At 37.7% G+C, this 24,078-nt stretch overlaps 1 protein-coding gene across 8 annotated transcripts in view; it reads left to right on the forward strand.

Moving 5' to 3' along the window:
- MAGI2 (membrane associated guanylate kinase, WW and PDZ domain containing 2) overlaps positions 1–24,078 on the forward strand; it is a 719,944-nt gene that overhangs the window by 470,778 nt on the left and 225,088 nt on the right. For all 8 annotated transcript variants that reach the window (XM_048953502.1, XM_048953442.1, XM_048953458.1 and 5 more), the window contains 2 exons: positions 7,065–7,278; positions 18,570–18,649. In XM_048953502.1, coding sequence (XP_048809459.1) covers positions 7,065–7,278; positions 18,570–18,649 — 294 coding nt within the window. The remainder of the gene's footprint in view (positions 1–7,064; positions 7,279–18,569; positions 18,650–24,078) is intronic.

Consider the following 24,078-nt stretch of genomic DNA (forward strand, 5'->3'; position numbering starts at 1 on the left):
TTCTTCCCCCTCCTCACCCCCCACAAAGTGATTCCTGTAGGTGTGGCCAGCAGAACAAGCAGTGCCTGTGTTGGTGCTCATGGTTTCATAAGCAGGGTTTTGTTGTTCAGTCACACTGATTGAGGACTTTTGGGATTGTAGAAAGCAGCTCTGTACATACATGCTGCGTTGCTTTTGTTGGGGTGTGTAGCTCCCACAGGCTCTGTTACTGCAGTCATTTTCTCTATCAACTGTCAGAGCCTTAGCTGCCTCTAGAATGTACATGCATTTGTCATCTGTATCTTTGAACAGTGGGGGAAAATACAATGTGTTAATTTTTGTGTGTTTTTTTTTTTGTTTTGGTTTGTTTGTTTTTGTTGATTTTATCTGGTTCTTAGAAAGAAGCAACTAGGGCAATATGTTCGTTATTTTAGTTCGTTTAGAAAGTACTATTCTAAATGTCTCACAAATGGAGATTTTTTTTATTAAATATAAGGCTATTAGGACATCTAAGACATTGATACTTTTTTTACAAATACTCAACAACTCTACATCTTATTAACTGCCAAAGTGATCAGAGTGCTGGCCAGGCAAAGGGCTGCTCTAATACCTAGGACTGCAAGGCAAAAGAGTAGCAGATCTAAGATGAATCAAAAGAAATAAACCTGTGTTTATCAGGCCAATAAGCAATATCTGTCGATGCAGAGATCTTTATGCCTTGATTCTGATTTTTCAGACCACTTTTCAGTGTTTGTTGAGATAATAATCTATGCATGTGTAGAGTTTTATAAGTAGGATTCAGTTTTTCATTCACAGGCCAAAGTTCCCTTGGACTTTTGTACATAGACAGACTGGTCCATATGCATAATTGTCTTCTTGTTAACTTGCATTGTAAAATGTGTTTTTTCTTTCCGATTTTTGTCACTTATCCTCATCCTAAAACCCAACACGAAACCAACTTTAGGGTGAGGTGTTTGGCCATCTTAAGATGACATCTCAGTCCTTAATCCCAGATCAAGTACTGTCAGCACACAATAGTATCTAATGAGAAATGGATCGCATAGTAAATGATGCATCTAAATGTCTTAGTTTTTGCTAGAGCTATTTATTCTTTCTTGATAGAAGGGAGAAAGATTAACAGAGCATAGATGTTTGAGGTACTCCTTTTAGGTACTACCTTTACAACCTAGGATGTTTAGTTCAGCCTAGAGATATACAGGAGCCTGGGTGGCTACATTCAAATGAGAAATCCTACTACTTGCAAAACAGCAATGACAGAAGTAATCTGTACTCAGCTGTTGAAATAGCCAACTCTAGAGTTAGTGCTGGGTTTCCCACTCCTAATGCAATTTCTGGACTTCTGGTTGTTCTGAGTTAGGTTTCTGCCATTCACTGATCTGGATGAGGCATCTTGCACCCGAAAAACCTTTTCTGATGAACACTATAATGAAATCAAAGATTTTTGCAAATATCATGACAACAGTGATAAAAAGATGCTCAGTCAAACAGCAACCTACTTGTCAGACATTCAGATTTCACTACTGTTGTTATTGTGTCTGCAGAGAATTAAGTCAGTCTTCTTCCCAACCAGTGTCATGATCTGACACTGTGCTGGTCATATTTGCTTCATGCTTCTGACTGATGAAGTGTTTGTCATCCAAACTACAAAAGAATCAGTGTAATGTCAGAAGAATGTTTATGAATGTATAATAATCTGACATTACTTGAGTAATGATAAGTTGCACCCAGAGAATGGAAGTTCTGGCAGGCTCAAATGAAGTGAAGGATAAGATATGACATGGAGTTTCGGAATGATCATTCCATGCCTTAGGTTGAAAATGAAGCAAAAGGCTAAAATCCCAGTGTTGTCAGTCACCACACAAGGTGCGGCAGTCCTAGAGAACAGTTTAAACTAGCTCTTTTATTATTGCATAGCCATGGCAGCCAGAGGAAAGAAAATAAAATAGAAGGTACTTAAGAGCCATAAGATTTTTTAAAATATCTAAACTGGTATCCATTAAAAGAGGGCACATGTAGATTAGATGTTAGGAAGAATTGTTTTTTCCTAAAAAGGTGATGAGGCAATGGAACAGATTCCCAAAGAAGCTGGATGAGGTGTCTCAAGTCCATGGCATTATGGCTGGAACTTGATGATATTTAAGATCCCACGAAGAAAGATGTTGAGCAGTACCAGCCCCAATACCACCAATTGTTGAACCCACTTATCACCAGTCTCCGCTCGACGTTAAGCCACAGACTGCAACTCTTGGACTGTGGCCATTCAACCAGATCCTTATCTTACAAGTGGTCCATCCATCAAATATATGTCCTCCAAGTTAGAAACAAGAATGCCATGCTGGACAGTGCTATGTACAGGTCCAAGCAGATTACTTCAGTTGCTCTTCCATTATCTTCTAATATTGTAATGTTGTAAGTTTGACAGGCATGATTTGCCCTTAATGAAGCTGTGTGGGCTGTCAGCAATTGCCTCGTTGTTGTCCTTGTGTCTTAGTATAGGTTGCAGGACGATCTACTCCATGGTCGTGCTGGGCACAGAGGGGAGACTGACTGGACTCTAGTTTCCGAGGTCTTTTTTTTTTCTTTTTTTTTTACCTTTTTAAAAATGGGGGTTAAGTTTCCCCTTTTCCAGTCAGTGGCAGACTCCAGATTGTCATAACTTCTCAAGAACGATGGATAGTGACTTAGTGATTTCATCTATCAGTACACTCAGGACCCTCAGTTCATCTCATCATATCCTATAGACTTGTGTATCTTCAAGTTCAACAAATAGCCAAGATATTGTGTAAGAGCTGTATAGAGAATATATCATCTCATCCAGTAAAATTTTTCACTGCTGATATTTGAAATACTACAGAGATGGACTTAGACTATTTAATGTTAGGAAGTTAAAGGTCCCTTCCAACCCAAACCGTTCTATGATTCTGTGACTTGTGTTTCTTGTATTCTACACATGGAATAATTTGCTGGTGTTTTGCTGGTGCCTATTCTGCCACTTCACAGAACACTTTCTGAGATACTGTGCTAAATTATTTTAGAAAACTGGGCCATGTAATCTGTTTTGTAGAGACAGTAGACGACTTCACTTGATGAAAAGTCAATTGCATTTTTCAGTGACAAAAGTATTTCTGGACGTGTTAGGGTTTGTATTTGTATCAGATGTTATCTGATGATAGATACTTGTGCTCTAGCATATTACTATACTATTTCAAGCTTTAGTTGTACATTTAAGGCACTACCAATTTTTAACCAGGACTTCTGCTTTTTTTATCAAATAAAATGTTATGTAAGAATATATGTAAACAGGAAAAAGGAAAAAAAAAAAAAAAACAGCAAGGTGAATATGTACACTTTCTGGAATATATGAAGGATAGATACGTGTAGAAAAAGATGAAATACCATTGTAATGCTGCATTCCAGATAACCAACAAGTAGGACATCCATTGTGTAAAACTAAATGTTATTAAATGACATTAAGTAATGCTTCTGTAATTGCTTGGGTTTTATTCACAAGATACTTTTTTATTACTAAAACAAACTATTAAAAATAATGATTCAAGAATTAATAACTCACGAGATTGGCTTTAACATAATTATATTTTTAACTGTTAAATAAGCATCAGGTACCTCTATTTCCACTTTGTTTTGATAGCAAACTCTGAGACAGGCTGAAAATATTTCTTGTAGTCCTCAAGGTTTAATTTTCACATTTTTTTTCTGTCAGCTTGTTAATATAGCTATCAAAAGCTAAGAATCTGACTTCTTCAGACCTGTAGAAAATAAGATCCTGAGAAAGAACACGTATTACAGATATCATGCTAAAATCCTAGGACATAGCAATATCGCCATGCCTATCAGACCAATGTGCTGGCCGTTATTATTTACAGTGCACACATACACCAATTTTTTTTTTTCTATTGCTGTCACATGTGCTATCTGACTTTATATCTTGACCTCATTTAATCTGTGCATCAGTATTCCCACAGTAGAAATGTGGTCAGGACTTGTGTAGAAAACAATTTACAGTGCTCTCAATGACGCTTAAAACAGATGAAAATTCACTTTTACATTATAGAGATGAATTTATCAGCAATTACATTATCCTTTTCTTGGTGCATGTAGAGGTAATTTATCCTCCATAATACCAAAACGCCCTGTATATCCACCTGTTCGAAATAAGAAATAAAAAAAAATTTCCATTGGCATTAAAATCTTGAAAATGGGCTCTGTGCTTCTGCTGAAAACCTTCTGTAGATGAAGATGAAAGGATCTACATTGCATATTCTTTCTCACTCTTCCTATGTACTATGATGCTTGCTGTCCTTTTGGAATAGTATTATTATTGACTGAGCATAATGGATAGATGTCCCTCACACATTCCTATACCTCTGCTGTATTTTTGTTAGGAATCTCTTTTCTCTTTCTAGACATTTGCTCCCCACCTCCATTTTTAGAACTGATTGTGGCATTTTGCAGCAGAATTTGGAAAGCCAAACAAGGGGAAGTTTGTGAGTGGCACATAAGCAACAGGTGACTGCATCTCCCCTTGGATCCTACTGCTTTTTTGTGGGATTCAGCTAAGCAAAACTTGCAGCTTGCACTTGTGCCTCTTGCTAATTCATTTGTTCCCACAGACAGACTCACATTTCCCAACAGCATAAAATACTAGTAGCAAGTAGTTAAAATACAAGCATTTAGTAGCATGAGCTGCATGTGGCTGTAAAGCTATAGACCATCACTCCGATTGAGACATGATCTAATATATGTAAGTGTCAAAAGCCTTTTTTTTTTTTTTTTTTTTTTTTAAGATAGTGACAGCTAGTCTACCATTTTCTGTAAGGAACAACATCTGGTACTCTGTCAAAAAATAAAAAAATAATAAAAGAGTTTGGCACAATTCCTTCGTGCTAAATCTTGACAATTATTCACCACCTCCTTTGAAGAGCTTATGTGCAGGTGGTTGGACTGCTAGTCCCAATGTCCTTCTAGGAATTAAAAATAGATAGACATGAAGTTTTTAGGTTGGATATCAGGAAAAACTTCTTTACTGAAAGGATTATTAAGCACTGGAATAGGCTGCCCAGGGGGGTGGTTGAGTAACCGTCCCTGGATGTGTTTAAAAGTCATTCAGATGTAGTGCTCAGGGTTGTTAGTTTGGGTAATATGGTTAGGTTGTGGTTGGGCTGTATGATCCTCAAGGCCTTTTCCAACCCGGGCAATTCTATGATTCTGTGATTACAGTTTCATTAGCCGTGCTTCTCCTTTTTACAGAATGACTTAATTGTTTTGGAGGGAGATTAGGTGCTCAGAAATTAAGAATCTAAACTATCTAGAAACCTAAAATATAGAAACCAAGACTTTCTGTCCTTCTGAAGTTTCTTGTCTCTGTAGAATCTCAAAGTGTGTATTCACTACTAGCCATGAGTCTGTTTCGTTGTTTCATGAAGTAGCCTAGGTTTCATTTCATCAGGCTCTGCCAATTGCAAATGGCTGCTTCATCTAAATTGTACCTGACCCGTTCTCTGTCCATTCTAATCTGATTTCTTTAGCCCAACTGTTGACGTTAATTATGTTAGTCATTTAATCATAGGTAATCTTTTTGCAGTAGTGACTGAGGCAAAATGAGTATTAACTGCCTTGTGGTTTTATATTTGTCATATGTTATCAGCTTTCCTTCCCACGTATTGGAATGAATCTGCTTTTAGTCTTCATATTATTAATGTACTTACAGAAAGTTTTCTTGTTACTTTTCATGTTCCTGGCCATATCCCATTTTCTAGGCTGCTTGCTCTATTTTACTGTTACATGCCTGTGTGTTTTTTTTTAAGTGCTCATGCTGAACAATTTCATTTTCTTTTTAGCCTTTTGTACAATCCTGTGATAGTGAGCAATTGGAGAGCATTGTTGATCTCCTTTTCTCGACCCTAGCATTTTTTCATTGTACTTTCTTCTCTTTGTGTTGCTGAGGAGGTGAGGTAAGAGTGTGGTCATCCGTCAGCCAGCCCACTCATCTCAATATGTAGGGTCATTTCAGCCGACTGAATCACAGTCAGTGGAGATTCAGCAAATATATTCAAAATATGAAGTTATTTTAGCTGTAGTTCATTTCGGTCAAATACTGTAGTTCATTTGGGTCTTTTCTGCTTCAGTGTGATCAAGCTCCACTTAAATGCAGCAGAAAACAAGGATCCAGGGTCCAAGGATGAGAGCCTCTCTCACTGAAGCAACAGATTCCCATCCCATTTTTGGAGGAAATGATAGGTAGATAGACCAAATGATACAAACACATGCCTACAGACCAGTCAGCCAAGTGTATTCATCCCAAGGATGAGGAAATCTCTTTAGTAGAACAAGTTATCTCAAGCATCCTTTCTTGGAGTTAGCAGTAGTCAGATAAATAAAGTAATATCAGTGAACACTAAAAGACCATGCACTGAAAAAAGGTTAGGAAAGGAAGACTTCTTCCTCCATACGTTCTGGGTCACGATGACACAGAATTACATAGGGTATAGGAGGCATTTGTCATTGTGGAAAATCCCACAGATGATATTGGGACTGAAATCACAACCACTTTATATATGGCTTAGATATAGCTGTGAATTAATGAATGTCCCATTGTTTTCTTTACCTATGGATATTATGTGTGCATTTACTTTTTTAATTGAAAATGATCTGTTTTCTGCAGCAAAACAGGGTATTTGCTTGATGGATGTGTATTCTGAAAAGTTATGAGACACAAGACAGTATCTCTGCTGGATATGAGGCTGCGTTTTGCTCAATGTTAACTGCTGAAGGAAGGACTCCTGGGACAAAACAAGCAAGAACTCTTTGGCTCATTTCTTAGCTCTTTATTAGTTTCTTGTTTCAGTTTGTTTTTATTGCTTTACTTTCTTTTATTGTGTTCCAGATAAAAAATGTATCATCAGAGGAACTGCTGTGTAAATCCAATAATTTCTCTTTTTTTTAAAGACTTGCAGTTCGTAGAATGTTTGTTGAAGACTTGCACCCAGTATATCATCCATCATTAATTTAAATATCCAAAAACTGTAATTCTTCTTCTCTTGTAGAATCAAGCGAACATGAAGACAAGAGCACAGGTGTCTCAGGTGAAGTATCTTCTACCCAACCGTGCCCTGCACCAGGATATACTCAGCCTGAAGAAGCAAAGGAGGATATGGATGTAACAAAGCAAACAAAGCCTGAAGAGAATGATGACTTGGGCCCACTGCCTGATAACTGGGAAATGGCTTATACAGAAAAAGGGGAAGTCTACTTTATTGAGTGAGTGTTATTTCTTTTTATTTCTAGTAGATATAGTATTTAACTGGGTGGCGAGATGGTTTGTATGGTTGAGTGGAGCACTGCTCTACTTTGAAACTCCATTGATGTTATGGCTGTCAAGGCTCCCAAGAGACAAGAGACAATTCCTACATTAATGATTTACATTGAAGCATACTGTTGTGTTGGTTTTTTGTGGTAGGTTACTGGATATTAACACTTTGATAACAGCAAGTAGAGCCATCCTGTCTTCTTTTCAAAGCAAAGCTTTTCTGCTATGCTGAGCTGTGCAGTCACTGGAGTCTTCCTTCTGTGGACAGAGGGATAGGGTTGAGTTTTGCTGATTTAAGGGAAGAAAGAAAGAAAAGCTGAAATCTAACCAGTGAATAGTAGATGGAGACCATGATATATTTAGAAATAATAAAAGGGATAAATGGACAATGAGGAGAATTAATGTAGAAGATGTAGAAACATTTTCCTGGTATGGTATATGTATCTATTGCTACTGTTGTTAATTAGCCAACTCACTGAATGAATGGATATGAAAGCTCCTTCTTCGCTAAGTGCAGTCATTAATACACATTATCAGAATAAAAATAGAACAAATGAGTGAGTTCATATTATCTCATGTTTCACAAAAAAAGTGGAAGGAAAAGCCAGTGCAGTCATCTGCACAACACTGCTTAAAGAGGAAGCAGTAACATTCATGTTTGCTTTAAGGAACTGCCTCAAACAATTTGGAGTGTTAGCCATTATTCTGATTACTAGTAGGTAAAAATAATGTTTGGCTATGTCATTTTTATTTTAAGTCCCTTATTTCATGTAAGATTTTGTGACAATCTCATGAAGCGTAAACAGATGATAAGAATAAAGTTTGTGTACATTGTTTTTTCTAAACACTGACATGACCAACTATAGCTTCTGGCGAATGTAAGGCTGAAAAGAGCAGTAACTGTTAAAACATAAGTGTCTTTGTTGAAAAGGGCAAAAATGTGCTTATTCTAGAAAAAGAATAAATATAGTAACTTTGCCCGAGCAAGCAGAGAAGAATTAAAATGACTTCAGGGTAAGCTTAAACCTTTGTTTCTTTCTTACCTCACTACTAATATAGAATTTTTCTGCATATATTGAATGCTCTGGGAGAGAACACTGAGCAGTCTGAATTATATGGTACTTTTGTTTTACTTGATGTAACAAAAGCCTGTTATGTTTGAGAGATGAGGTTTGGGGTGCAATCACTAACACACCCAGCTGTGAAAGTGGCAAATACTGAAGCAGGCAGTTTAATAGAAAATAAATAAGTAGTTTGTAAAAAATGCAGTGAATGAGAAGAACCCTGCCACTCTATGCAGCAGCCATTCCACTCCTCATATTCCTTTGATGTTACAGTTTACTTCCTATCCTGAAAAAGCTCTGGTTTACACTACTATTCTGACAGTGTACATCATTCACTTCCACTAAATGAATGTTATGTAAAATAAAGAAATCAATCAGAGGTACAAGCTGGGTAGAAAGACTGTTACAAGAGCTCTTTACTGCTGAAATTATATTCTTGAATAATGTTATTGCAAAAAAATATGGTATTTCATGCCTGTAATTGTTTACTAGAATCCCAGTAAAGTAACAGTTATTTGATCATCTGGGTTTCCACACTGCAGTCTTCACAGGGTTAAGTTGGAATGCAATGCTGTGGGAATGCTGTTAAATTGCCTCTTTGTTTAGAAGTCACTTTGGTTAATGGCATAAAGAGACTCCATTTGCTTTCTGGAAAAAAAAAACGGAAAGATAAAAAGACAACAAAAACCTATTTGTCTAACATCTCCCCGAACAGTAGTAAAGATTATTAAATAATAGATGAAAACCAAACATTTTTAAAGTGTACATCATGATGGGTGTAAAAAAGTCACACTAGGCAGCGTCTTTTATTACTTTATTCGAGGCTCTTGTGAATTGTGGCTTTGAACCCCAAGGACTTCAAGCCGTAAGCTACCTCAAGTTCCAGATTGTCACAGGTATACTGAGAGGTCTTAAATTGAATGACAGCAATTTCAGTCATTCGTTTCAAACTAATACTTAAAGCTTGCATCTGATTTCATTTATCAGCACTCCCATCAGAAGCAACATGGCAGATTTACAGAGAGAGGGAGTGTCTTCAGGAGAAGAAAGTTAACTGTAGGCGGTATTATTTATTTGTTAATCATTAACGGCCCAGCTAGCATTTCATAAAGCACACTGGAAGGAATTTCCTCTGCTTTAAACTCTAAAAGAAAAAATCAAACACCAGATTAACTGGATAATTCAGAGGATGTTGCATTTTAGAGTATGACTCAGTTTGTTTCTTTATTTTTTTCCCTTTTTTTGACATAGGTGCATGACCCTGTGCTTACCTTTATTAGCATTCACAGGAAGAAGAACAGGAAGAGCATAAGAGCATCCCTGCCCACTGCATAATACTTACCACTATTTTTCAGGAAGAGCTACTTCAGTACATTTCTTGGGTTGCTTCCAGCCTCCCTTACATATGGAATCAGATTTTTAAATTCAAGTACATACCACACGAATAGGAGTTCACCTCCAACTTTTACTTTCATTTGAAACATATGCTAATGAGAACATGCAATAATTAAAACACCGTATATAAATTAGAATATCACCAGAAAAAGAATCCAGTTCTAATCCTTCCTCCCTTCTTTAAATAGAGATGATGAGTGTGACTTATTTTGGTGCTTATTTTGGTTTAAATTGTAGCTGTCACTGATTTTTAGTTTTTCCGTCTCCTGGGGTTAAGGAAAGGCTGAAATTCCCCATAGCCTTCAGACTTCACCTTGCCAACAGCTCTCAATCCACGTACTAGAGAGAGGAGCCTTGTATTGTCCTTGCAAAGTCAGCAGACATTGGCTCTGATGGATCTCAGGCATTTGATGTTTGCTGTGCTGTCCCAGTGCAGTGTTGAAGGGAATGTAAAAGAAGCAAGTATCTTGGTGCATCTACTGTAATAGGCAGTCAGCCTTAAATCCAGCACTCAACTCTCATACTCCATCGCTTCCACCATTACATCATAGACCATCCTGTAAAAATGGTCTGTCATGGTTTTTATGAGACTTATTTCTAAAAGGCAGGATCAATTTTGCCTCTCTCTGCAGCCCTCTCCACCGAGGGAGCAGAGCTCTCTGGAAGGATTGCAAGGTGCAAGACATTAAGCCAGGAAGAGCTACCTGTCATCAAGCTGAGCTACAGCTAAGCCTTAATGAATTGTCTCAAGGACATTGCATAACCCATAACAAAATCAATTTTACTTACTCTGTTCAAAGCACTTCTTTGCTAATGCAACATTATTGGTTGTTTTATTAGTGAAGAAAAGTCTAGAATAAACTTAAACCTCTGTAATACATCTATAAGAGATTATCTTTGAACTGTGGTGATCATTTTTAGGAGAATTTGGACATGTGAGGTTTAAGAAAACGCTTTCCAGTGTGTCTCACAGATATAAAGTCTCTTCCCCCGGTAACATCTCCTTCCCTAATCTTACAGTCAGCATTGCTTTTTGGACCCGTTACAGTATCTTTTTTTAGTTAGAAGTACTTTTCATGAGCGCATCATAAAAGGCTACAAAACACCCATAAAATAGGTCTCTTCCAAGGACTCTCCTCAGTAAAAAACAGCCATTAATGTTTTGAATATAGCTGGTGCTATTTCAGGTGTTACCTGAAGAGATGTACAGCTACAGACTAAAAAAGTAAAAATCTGACCCAGTTTGTTTCTAAGAATATTGTGGTTGACTTCAATGGGATCAGTATTTCTAAGTTTTAAGGTAGAAAAGTGTTTTGATTGGCAGGAGTAGCATGTTTATCCTAGCATCTTGCTTACCTGAGGAATCATTGTGTACTCAACTCTTCCTGCTTCTTCATCAGTTCACCATCAAAAAGCAAAGTATATTAGTTAAGCATAACCACATCGAATTTGACCACCTTTATCTTTTGTAATAGAATATGCTGGAAATACTGACATGTTAATTTGATCATAGATGTCCATGATGCTTTTTCTATCTCTACATGTTGTGTTGAATCTGTCTGTTTCAATTAGGCATAACAACTGTCACATCTTCCAGTCTTTGTCTTTCAGCATGACGCACAGTGGGACTGACACCAGGAAAGATCACCTGCAATTTCTTACTCCTGAAACCAGTTCCTTGCTTTGTGACAAATTACTTTAGAGTGAGGGACTGGAACTGGAAAAAACTTTGCTTACTGATACTGATTTTTTTATTCTTTTATATTTTGATGTTCTGAAGACATTCTTAATGTGTACCAGTGCTAAATATTCCTTAACTCTCAACTGCTTTTTAATCTATGCTGACATCCAGGCCAAACTGTCAGCTCAACTCCTGTTGTCTTTCCTCGCTCTCTAATTTCTTATCTTTTCCCCAAATGTCTCTGCTGCTCTGTGGAGTTCCTCTTTTAACACCTTTCATCTGATATCTGTAATGGTATTATATTCTTTCATCTTCTTTCCTTTAAATGAACTAGTGGACTCCATTCACCTAGCTTGCTTTCCAGCATTAGGTATCAGTATAAACCACTTACCAACACTCTTCTTGTGGTCAGTGATGAGAGGTAATTATCTCCAGTCTGATTCATCGAAGGCAAAGGGTGACGTTCGTTTACCCCAAAATAGGTGCTTTTATTAGTAGAAATCCCCTAAGATATACAAGGGTACAGCTACAGGAATGTGTCGATATTTGTCAGGAGTACACTTCTGAAGGAAGTGTGGTTGTCTCCCTCACTGTGATTTGGTTCACGTGTCAGAATACTGAAATACTGAAATATGAACTGAAATATTTTCAGATGAAACTAAAGTTATTTCTAGGAGTATAAATAATTGACTCCGTACTCTGAGGATACAAACCCAATGCCATTACAGAATGTCAGATGGAGACCACTTGAAAGACACCATAGAGACAAACATGATATCAAGAGCATATGTTTAGGTCCCTAATCCCACCCTAAAACAAGTAAGATAAATTATTCTGTATAGGTGCCTCTCCTTTGAGTAGAGAAGAATCCTACAAAGTTAGCTGTATAGTTTCTAGAAAGCAGTCACATGAAATGAGGTCCATTCCTGGTCACAATTTAGCTGCCTGAGTCAAAGAGAGTACTTTAAGCAGCAGAAATGACTGTAGGAGACCTTAGGCATTTATGTATTCCTTCAAAAACTTATATATGCATCTTCTGCTCCTACAAATGCCTAGAGGCAGCACCACTGTATTTGGTAGAAATACATAAGTGCTTACCACTGCCCAGGGCCCTCTTGGATGCACAGAATGGGCATCCTTAAACTTTTATCTCTTAAGGACCTCATATTCCATGCACACCTAACACAAACCAACAGTGTGATGTGCAACACAACGTGCAGTCATATCTTCTCTCATTCTCATCATAGCCAGAAGTGGAGACCCTTCTGCATCTCTCCCTACATTTGTGCAAGAAGTTTGGGAAATAGCCCACGAAGGATAAATTGCAAAATGGTGATTTTACTGCTCAGTTTTTTTTGTCTCTGTCCCCCTAAATGTAAATTGCTTGAAAATCAGTTTCTTCAAAGCTCTGCAGATAGTCAAATCTGAGGTATACAAACAAGGGAAAGGAGTAAGCATTTTAATATGAAAGTCAGGTGGCCTTTAGTGCACTTGGTTTCTCTCTGTCTCTTGTACTCTCCTTTGCTCAAGCTGTTCTATTGAGGACCATCTTGAATGTTATGCATTTGCAATAAAAACCCAAACAAACCCATATGTGCTGTCCCCGAATACACTGAAGCAGCACATTGGTAAATACCCATTTTGAAATGCCTTTCACAATAACGTGCAAATTACATACCTTGCAAGAGTCACAATTTAGAATAGGTTTGCAGTGTTTTCAGAAGACATTAAAGCTATTACAGTCAGTAAGTGCTTTCTGTATTCCCTTCAGAAATGTTTCAAGAGATTTTCTGAGTGCTTTGTTACTACAAGTAACTTCATCTATGTGCTTTAAACTGGCAGATTGCTAACACCAATCTATCATATTAAAAATCTTAAGTAAAATAATATACTTAATGACAAATAATAATAAGTTAGTACATTGTTAAGCAAGAAAAGCCACACTCCAAGCAATGGATTTTTTTAATACCTGAAAGTATGGACAAATATCCACTGAACTGCTAGAGAGCCTTTGGTGCTGGCACCAAGCTCTAGTGATAATGGGAAATTGGGTTATGAACAGGCTGCAAAGTACTGAGAGCAGATCTACAAAGAGAGGAACGGGAGGTTGAGTCAGAGTTTCTGGGAAGTATTCTGAGCTTCTTTCACTCCATTTAAACCAGCTGAAAAATGTTTTGTTTTGTTTTTTTTTTCATGTAAGTTTATAACTTATTCTAATTGATATGGTAGGACACTGACTGCAATAAGCTATTTCTGGCAAGTGTAAGTGCTTGGTAAAGAGGATTTAAGTTAACTTTCAGTAATTAGTATATTGACTTTTGGCTAGTATAGTCAAATAGTAATCATTTCTGGTGGAGTTTATTTTGACATTATTTTTCAACACTGCAATAAACCTCGGGTCTAAAATTGTACAGCAGCTGATAATATTTTGTACAGCAGCTAATAAATCAGACTGAATTTGCAAATGTTCTGCTATTCTCATTCTCCACCTCTATTTGCCAGAACCAAAGAGATTTTTCATTCATTGCTTTCAAGGTTTCCAGAATTAGGAGGTTGCTGCTGATTTTAAGACATTCTGAGGCATACCTGGTTGGTTTGTCAGCAACCATGTATTAGTTCAGTCATTGTAGCTATTAATCAATATCATGGAAACTGTGTAAGTATAGCCTTTATAAATCTGCCCGTTAATTATGAGGTATGGTTATTGCTGAGTAATGAAACGGTGGCCAGTGGAAAATGCTGGTGAAGCCACAGCTGTATTTTTCACAGGATGCTTCTGTTGCATCGCTTCATGCTCATTCAGGCAATGACAACTGTTCTGAACGTTTGTGCATTTGTTCCACAACCGCCTCTGTTATTCCACAACTCATTCATAACTAATCTGCAAATCCTCATTCCCTTCTCCTTCTGGCCTATCTGCAGGACTCCTCAAAGAGCACACATGGTTAGATGTAGTGGTGAGGCAGGACAGCTTATCCTCTATGTGTTTTACAGGATTTTTAGTGCTTAAGACACATTAAAATGTTCACAGCTTTTGCAGTGGATATGTGTCGGAGTTACTTTTGCCATTGGTATTAATTTGACCATTTTACTCTTCCTTCTGTCTTCTTATCACTGTTAAAACTTTCCTACCAGGGCTTCTTTTAAATTAGGTTAAAAACTCTTTTGGAGCTAAATGCTGTCTGTAGCTTCTACAGATTCTAATCCATTGCAGATCTGAATGTGGAAGAGGCAGAGCACTGGGACTCAGAGGAGCTGACATCTTCCCTGTGTTGTCCCTGCAGCCTGCCCTGGGACATTCAGACAGCCAACACTACCAAGCCCTCATTCTTCCTCTCATTTTCAGTCTGTCTGGAGAACAGACTGCCTCTTTTGTGTCTCTGCTGTTGGCTAAGCTCAGTTTTAGTCCTTTCTGGAAGACATAAAACAGGAGGTTATAATAGAGTACAATCATAGAATCATTTAAATTGGAGGAGATCTCTTCAAAGGTCATCTAGTCCAACGCGCCTGCAATGAACAGGGACATCTAAAACTAGATCAGGTTGCTCAGAGCCTGGTCGAGTCTTACCTGGAATGCCTCCAAGGACGGGGCTTCAGATTAACCTGAACAACAGTATGGTGTATGGAAAGAGAAGTATCTTTCCAAAGCCTGAAACTCTAAAGCTGGCACAAAGCAGATTGGGAGAGGACCCTGCTGTGTTTACCTCCTCAGTAGCAGAGAAGTAGACATACAGAGACAACCACAACACTGTAAAGCAGGAGCACTGATTTCCTTCTTTTACAGAGAGATGCATGGTGGTAGTCAAGTGTTTACTCACTGTAGGAGTGTAGCTGCACTGGGTACCTGGTTGCTGAGGTGATCCAAACAATTGCCTCTAAGGTGGTTTTGCAGAGATGTTAGAAAATGGAGTTCGTAGAATTATAGAATAGAATCATAGAATCATTAAGGTTGGAAAAGGCCACTAAGATCATCTAGTCCAGCTATCAGTGCATCCCCACCATGCCCAGTATGCCATGTCCCTCAGAGCCACATCAGCGCTCTTCTCGAACACCTCCAGAGACGGTGATTCCATGTCCTTGGGCAGCCTGTTCCAATACCTCACCACTCTTTCCGAGAAGAAATTTTTCCAAATATCCAATATGAACCTCCCTGGTGCAACTTAAGGCCGTTCCCTCTTGCCCTATTGTTAATTCTGCATTCGTTCAGATAGGGTCGATCTTCAGAAAAGGAAAAGGAGTTCTACCATATGCTGGAGCACCTGTCTGGAAGTACTTGAAGCCCCATTGCAAGTGATTCCATAAATTTCTGTACGAATGATAGAGCAGGTGCGGAGCAAGGGAGCAAGCACACAGATGTATAAGGAGCAGAGGGGTGATTTTCAAAAGGTACTTCGGTCCTTCTGCTTGCTTTAGATAAAAGTTCTTGTGGATAATTTAAACTTTTGATGAGTGAGACGGAAAGTAGAAGAGGAAATTGGGTGTTGTAAGACCTCATCTAGATGAGATACTATCTTCACTCTCTGAAATGCTGCTGCAGACTGAAAGATCGTTCTCCTGCTGGAAAAACTGTTGACATTTTTATTTAGTTTTAGTTTTGCATGGAATGGGCACAGTGGACAAAACTGGAAGACAGTAGTCCTCCTGGCTTTATGAAAGCCACATTTATGCTGAAGGGAAACTTAGCTGTTTGCTTGTTGTTGCTTTTGGTTTCAACAAAACCCTCAAAGGATGTAATTCAAGCAATTCACACGTTTAAACAATAACACTGAATTGGGCTTATTTTCAGCTTGGCACCTGTCTTTGCAGAAGCCTGGAAACTCATTTCAGGCCTATTCTAGAAATGTCACAGGGATATTTTCAGGGCTGGTGAACTGGTCTGTTCTGCTCTCGTGCAGTCTTACGAGGCAAACACCAGCCAGCCAGCTTACAACAGAGTTGGCCATTAGCACTGCTTCTGCCACTGGGTCTTTTGGTGGTTATGGACAATTGCTTGCTGTCTCTGTGACTCCATTTTCCCACCTTTAAAATAGGAGTGATGGCTTTTATTCCCTTTCTAAAGTGCTTTGAGATGCATTTTATATCACAGCAAAAATTCCTAAGTGTAGTCGTATATTCTGCTCTTTCAGAGCTATTGGAAACTATCTGTGAATCACTGCAACCAGTGGGGGTCCCTGCAGTCATTCAGAATTGGTAGCTGGGAGTCAGTGGCGACTGCACAGACATGCCCATATTCCAGAGTTGCCACTGCAGCTTGTACCGATAGCCCAAGCTGGTGCCTAGCACTGGCACTGCTAATGAGGCACCCGTAGTAGCATGGAGCTCAGTGTGTGCTGCTGGCTGCACCCAAGGAGCTGAGAGCAGCCCACGCTGGGCTCCACGCTGCTGCAACAGCGTCACTGCTGGTAGCTCCACTAGTTAATTTAAAGCTAGCTCAAGTATGTCTGCACAAGCCGCAGCTAGGCTGTGACTGCGGTATAAAAATAACCCTACAGGAGACCACAGGCAGCCAAATCTTCAGAGAAAGCATCTTACTTACATTTGAAATCAAGCATGGGCAGATGGCATTGTTTCAAATTTGCTTTACCTTTGGTTTGTTGTTCTTCATATTCTGCAGATGCAGCCATATTCCTAAAATAGGTGATTTCATTTTTCCTCCTCACCTGTCACAAATGGTGTTTTAGACTAGGATGTGCTTAAAATAGGAATTTAAATGCCTCAATTTTCATTTTGTTTGCCATTTTAACCGTGCATGATGCTCACCTCCTTTTTTTTTCATCCAAAGTGTGTAGGAAGACTTAATATTGTGACAATAATGCTGAGCAGTAAGTACTATCACTATTTTCAGAGATGGAGGAATCAAGGCAGAGGAAAAAAATTACCTGCCAAGGCTTAAACAGTGAGTTAAGGTGTGAGAAAGGGCTGGTACTATGCATTTATTTTTCCCTGGGGGAACCAGTGCTGTTTGGACCACGTGGACTGTATCAGTCAGCAACTCACCAATTAACCATTGCATCCTAAGCCATTTTTTGCCAGGCCCCCAGTTTTTCTACACCTTATGCTAATGTTTATAAGAGAGGTCTTAAGTATACTTTACAATGACATAGCAAATTAATAATAACCTAAATAATTCAGTACTATATAAATTGTATGGAACAAGCATCCTCCTAGGGTGTATCATATAAATAAAACATGGGTTAGAATGGACTATGAATGATGGTATTGTAAGGAAAGCATCTCAAAACATAAAGGAGTAATGATCACATCCTTTTCTGTTTTATAATCTTCCTTCTTTAACATACTTTAGGAAAAAAAAAAAAAAGAAAAAAAAAAGGTTCCAAAATCCAAGTGCTTATGCTAAAGGTATACATTGAAAAAATCTTGGTTTAAGTCCCATTAGGTGTGTTAAGTGTCAATTCATTTGACAAAATTATCTCTTAGAAAACAGCTTGCATCAATTCAGTGCTATTTCATGGCTGATTCCTCAAAGATCTATTCAGAGTATAGAAAGAAGCCACATGATTCATTCAGCTTGTGCATATCTTTTTTATCTTGATAGAAGGATTATCTATGAAGAGATAAAGGTTTGTTAAACAAAGTATCATTAATCACTCTGTCCGGAAACATAGTCTTTGCAGGAACATGCCGTAATTTGCATTACTTTCGCTATGCCTTGCCAGTGCTGCTGGTGAGAAATAAGAAACCTGCATTTATGAAAAGGACAGGTTTAAGATGAAAATAATTCTATCCGAAAACTATGAGATTGGTACAGAATCCTGCCGCCTGCACTCATTCAACGGGAGAACACTGTATTTGTAATAAATTCCTTTTGCTCTGGATGAGTTCTGCATTTTCAATGAGGTTAACTTGGCAACATTCTAGTTGATTTTAATAAAAATAGCTGCTTTGAGGACAGGGAGCTGAGGTTGCCAAATTTACAGCTGCCTTGCACAATTACTCTTACACCTCCTTCAGGGCTACTTAGAACCAGTAAGCAAATTAAGTGTATCGATTGCAATTTTGTTGGACTAACCCTTTTTTCTTAAGGAATAAACTTGATTCCTTTCAGTATGTGTCTGCTCAGAGTGATCTCTTTTCTTTTCAGCCATAACACAAAGACAACATCATGGCTGGATCCACGACTTGCGAAAAAGGCTAAACCTCCAGAAGAGTGCAAAGAAAATGGTAGGTTATTAAGTTTTCGTTGCTGCTCAAAGGGGATTTGCCTTTGTGTGTGTGTCTCTCTCAGTTCTTACAAAAATCAGGCATTTGGGGGAATGATGAAAGGTGTTTAATTGCTGCTTTGGTTACAAGCCATAAGTGATACCAGTTCTCAGTGTGCCATGTGTTTCTGCTTTTTATTCCCCTTTCTGATGCTATCCAAAGCTGAGGATCACAAGTGTGTTTTCTGCCTGTTGTGTGTGTGTGACTCCGGGACTGACCCTCTCCCTCATCTCCTACGGAGAACTTTGGTCTGCAGAACAGAATCCCTTTTCAGATTCTGAGCTTTTAATCTACAGGCGATTCAATGCATAAGGGAAGCTAGCAGCACCGTGGGAATATGAATATTGTTTGATTTGTACTTAAAGGTACAGTGCTATGCTGTTTAGTAGCCAATTTAAACAAAATAGCGTCTGATAAAGCACCGTGTGGGAGGGAGAAAATAGATCTGTGTCTGTCCGAGTTTGTGACTGCATTTGGGGGTACTGTGTTGTTAAGGGTTTTAAATTTATCAGTGTAAATAGTATGGGGATGCTTAGAGAGCTGCGGCTGAAATGCAGGAGAGATGAGTTGTATATCGACTAACTCAACGAGAGAGATGGAATACACATCTCCTCAAACTATTGCTTATGCACTCAGTATGATTTTTATTTTTCCTCTAGTAAAGTTTCAGGGATCAGAATCATTTAATAAAGCCAAATTAAATATGCACAGTGATGGATCTTTTTCTGAGGAATTTTATTTTACTGTTTAATACTTCAGTGTAAATTAAATGAGCCAGTTAAGAAGGAATGATTTCTAAAGAATGCTTCTTGTTTTGCTATTATGAGATATAGACAATTAGATGCATGCATGCTATTTACATTCTCTCAAAGCATTTTGGTATTTTCAACTGACTAATAGGCTTTCTTGTTGTGCGTCTGATTTATTTTAAATTTTCTAAAATGCATTACATTGTTTAATGTAGATATTATTAATCGAAAGAAAACTCAGTGCAATTTTGGGCTGATAAAGTGTCATTGAAGAGTTGCTGGTTGTGTGAAATTTAGGGGCAGTGATTTGGTATAAACTGTTCCATTTTTGCAGACGACTTCTTTTTTGAAAGGCTGCTTTTTCTAAAAATCCCTTCTTTATTTCAGCAGTAATTCTGACGTTCTCTTCTGACATCAGAAATTACATGTCTGAATGATTTTGTAATGCTTATTCCAGCACTTACAACACTGGTCCCTGGAGTAAATTCTGTTCTGAAAAGAAGTGTTACTGAAACAAAACAGGGGCACAGGAGTTCTGTATTATAAATATCACTAATTACATATATGAAGGAATACATACAGAAAAAAACAGGAGAAAAATCCAGCTATATTTATAAAGTAACGTACCACATTACTTGGAGTGAATGTGTGTTGCTTTTGCTTTTTCTTTCTTATAACTGTTATACTGAGATCACAAAAAATTCTGAAATATTAAAAAATAGCAGTGTTTGATATAATTTTAAATGAAGATCAATCATTAAAAAATAGCATTATCTTACAGATATTTGACTACTAGATTATTGAATGAGGATAGTGTTCTGGGTCATGCTGTACTTTAAAGTTACTCACCTCATTAATGCAAAGTACCTGAAGTGAAGCTTGAAAGAGTACGAAGAGATCTTGTATTCTTATAGAGGTTGTTCTTGCAATGTCCTCCTCTTTTTCCTAAAGCTCTTCAGTTGCTCAAAAATTGCTGCTGTGGTTTTCTGGTGTTTGGTTGTTTGCTTTTATTTATTTATTTTTTTTAATGTCCAATACCTGCAGAAGAAAGTCTCTTAAAAATGCTTTAAAATGACTATACCTTGCTCTGAGGTCCTCCACCATGGTGCTTGTTATAGCACACAGGGGTATGGAATTTTAAATTAGATATAATGTCAGGTCAAGGAGTAATACATTTAAGTATGACTTGGTTATCTTATTTATCCCAAACATCTTTTCTGTTACATTTCATGATTTATTATGGCACATTTTTACTAAGAGATAGAAAAATTTAGAACATGCTGAGATAGGAAATGATACTTAACGTCCTTCCGTATCGCTATCTGCATAGCTTGTGTTGTCATTACAGTTCTTTTGCAATATTTGAAACTTGTATTGATTCCCTGAGATATACTATTATGCTCTTATCACCTATCAGATCTTGCTGTCAAGTCTTCATCTGAACAACCCAACTTTCATATTCTCTTTCTGTACAAATCCTGCCAAATCCTTCTTCATTCTGCCCCCAGCACACCATCTCCACCCTGACAAAGTCTGAGCAGTGTTTAATATTTGAGTCTTCCTGATGTTTTGGTCTAACAGTACTGAAGGCCCCCTCTGCTCCAAACATCTCCTCTCCTCTACTTTCAGCTCTTCAATGTTCTTTTGCCAAAAACTAATTCTCCATATTCCCCAGCATTCCATACGTGCAAATCTTGGTGCTCATTCACTTCTATTTGAAAGTCTGAACTAACCTTCCAGCACATCGTTCCTCTCGGAAGAAAATTTGACATCTTTTCCAAGACACTGACAAGCTCTACCATGTTAAGCTTTCTCTGCCTTCATGCTGTGAACTCCTTCTGTTTTTCTTTAATGACAGACACTGCTCTTACCCCCTTTGTAGGTCAGGAGGTTTTAAGGGCTGATTTTTATTTCTGTCTCTGTCATGACCTTCTGAGTGAGTTTCGGCAAATTACTTTGACTTTTTCTCCATCAGATCTACTTAGATGGTAGTTCTCTGAAGCAACACTGCCTCTTTCTTTGTTTGTATGGTGCTTGAATTTCATAACAGCAGGAAAGAGAAATGGCTGGCAATGCAAACTGGAATATTTTACACATTTCTGGTATCTTTCAGAAAGTCTTGACTTTTATTTTCTTCTCTCCTGAAAACCAGAATTAAAAGATTGGATTTGTCTGATTAGAATACTTCTTTTAAATTTTTTCTAAGCTTTGGTGTTTTGTTTTTTTTTTTTACATGAAAAATCATAGAATCATAGAATGGTTGACCAGTATTTGTCTGCAGATAAATGTAGTTTTGCACGCTGTAAGCCAGATTCCCTGGTTGCTACATTTTACATAAAATTATAACACATAGCAGACTTCTCAGATGTGCATTCTTACAGCTATGTTGTGTGAATGGTCTGCTAACAGAGTCTGTTCTTTGGGAAAGAATATGGAAAAGAAGTACAAGTCCCATAAGGCAATAAAATGTAGTCTAATGTGGAAATGAAGAAATGAAGTAATTTAATTTTTCAAATTCTTTAATCCATTTCAGGAAAAATTCCATTCTGGAGAAAATTGGGGATTAAACATCTGTGGAAATTTCCGGAGGTCTGAAAATCACATTTCACTTAGTTCATTTCTAATCCACTCCAATCGATAGTAGTCTCTATCACTCTTGCTTTTTATGCCAACCTCCTATCACCTAGAGTCAAAACTATAAATAAAGCTTTGATTTCACCTATTATCATCTGTCATGTGCCTTTCCATCTACTCTACACCCACAAACTTGACTGAAAAAGAGCGATGTTTATTTAGGAGAGTGGAGTTGCCTTTTGACTTCATTGACTGTGCATACCAGCTCTATTTTAACAATGAAGGGGCCCAGAGATGTGGTTCAGGCGTAAATACCTAGTACTTTCAACTTCCATATACCCGTACTTTGCCACTTCAGGCCATGTAGGACTTCTCACCCTAGCCGAAGAGTTTTCTCTCATTGCTTAGTGAGGTACATGTGGTACCATGCAGATAGCCATGAATTCAAGAACTCAGTTCTTCTTCCATCTTCAAGACCAACTTCATCACATTGATCAATCATCTCTAAACATCTCAGATCCTAATCTCCCTTTCTCCAATTTAAAAAAAAAAAAAAAAAAGAGAAAGAAAGAAAACTGGCGATTTTTTAATCGTTATTATATAACTGTTTTTTTAATTCTTGATATATTTAGTATGCCAGAAAACAAAACAAAATAAAAAACTTGAAGGTGAATGTTAAATTCCAAATCAAAAGGATGGTCTCTGATTAGGCCATCTGTAACCTCAAAGTAGTAACTGTCTTACAACAGCAGGAAGCATTCACATGAGTACACAGGCCCACTTTTCCTTACTTTTTTCTAAAAATTTATGTAGTACATTTTTAGCTGGAAACATTTCATGTGAGACACAGGAGCACCTTTTTCTTTGTTGACCTCTTTAAAAAGTCTTAAGAATTAAGAAAAAAATATTATAATATGATTTTGTGTTATCAGTGCCGTAATGCTAAGAAATAGTTCTTTCTCAAGATCTCACAATTTAACATACAGTCCCACTTCGTGTTGCTGGTCTAAGCTACTGCCTTGCCAGTTTTTGCATACCCCTGCGTACTAATACTAGAAATAACTGAAATCCTGCAGTTAGTCTGCAGCTGACCGTTTTGCTTGTTTCCAGTAGGTGTTCTTCCTCTCTAAACCATCTAACTCTGGTAGAAAGACAGATTTTCAGAGATGGAAGAAAGTTTATATGGGCAACTCTGACTCTGTTGTTGTATCTCCACAAATGCAAAACAGGAATACTACACAAGTATTTTCTCAAATGTCACCAGGCTTTGTTAAAATTAGTAATTTTTCATATCATTAGGTTCTTTGATTGTTGTTAAAAAAAAACCAGCAACAAACAACGCCAAAATCTAGGACTTTCTCACCTTATTTAGATTTAATACATCCCATGTTTCTTCAAGAAGTCAAACCACATAACAAACATTTTTTTTTCCTATTTCTCAGATTTCTTTTAGTGTCTCTGCCATGATTAAGCTACAAAATGTCTATGTTTGCATACACCTCCTTCCTTTTAGCAAGTACAAGTGGCTCTACTGTTAAATCTATGCAGAACTCTACAGAAATTACCACTCAAAGTAAATCACAAGCATAATAAGAAGTTATTTGTCATTGTTTACCTGATTCTTCATCATCATGTTGTAAGATGTCATCTCTTTATATTTGCATTTTGTAGATGCACTTGAGGTGTGCTGTTTTTATGGGTGAAGCATTACTTCTTGATTCTTACATCTGTTTTCACTGGCCACCAAGATGTGAACTTCTGTCTTGTATGGATACTGTTTGTGCATTCCAGTGCCCACTAGTGGCAGTGTGTAGTAGCTGAATACTCATCTGCAGATAAGTTTTCATTTTGCCAAAGCAATAGTAACCTTGCATTTGAAACCAAATTTCTGTTTTCTGGTAAAAAGAAGTTGGGGCCTTTTTGGTGGGTTGCGCTGCATCTGTAGCAGAGATTTACATGTGGGACTTGTGCAAAACAGTTCAGGTAAGGGAAGATAGTGAAAGGAGGAGGAAATGCCATACCATGCTGATTAGGCAAAGCATCATCAAGACATCTTACAGCTACAAA

The sequence above is a fragment of the Lagopus muta genome, chromosome 1, assembly GCF_023343835.1.
Source record: "Lagopus muta isolate bLagMut1 chromosome 1, bLagMut1 primary, whole genome shotgun sequence".
Lineage (NCBI taxonomy): Eukaryota > Metazoa > Chordata > Aves > Galliformes > Phasianidae > Lagopus > Lagopus muta.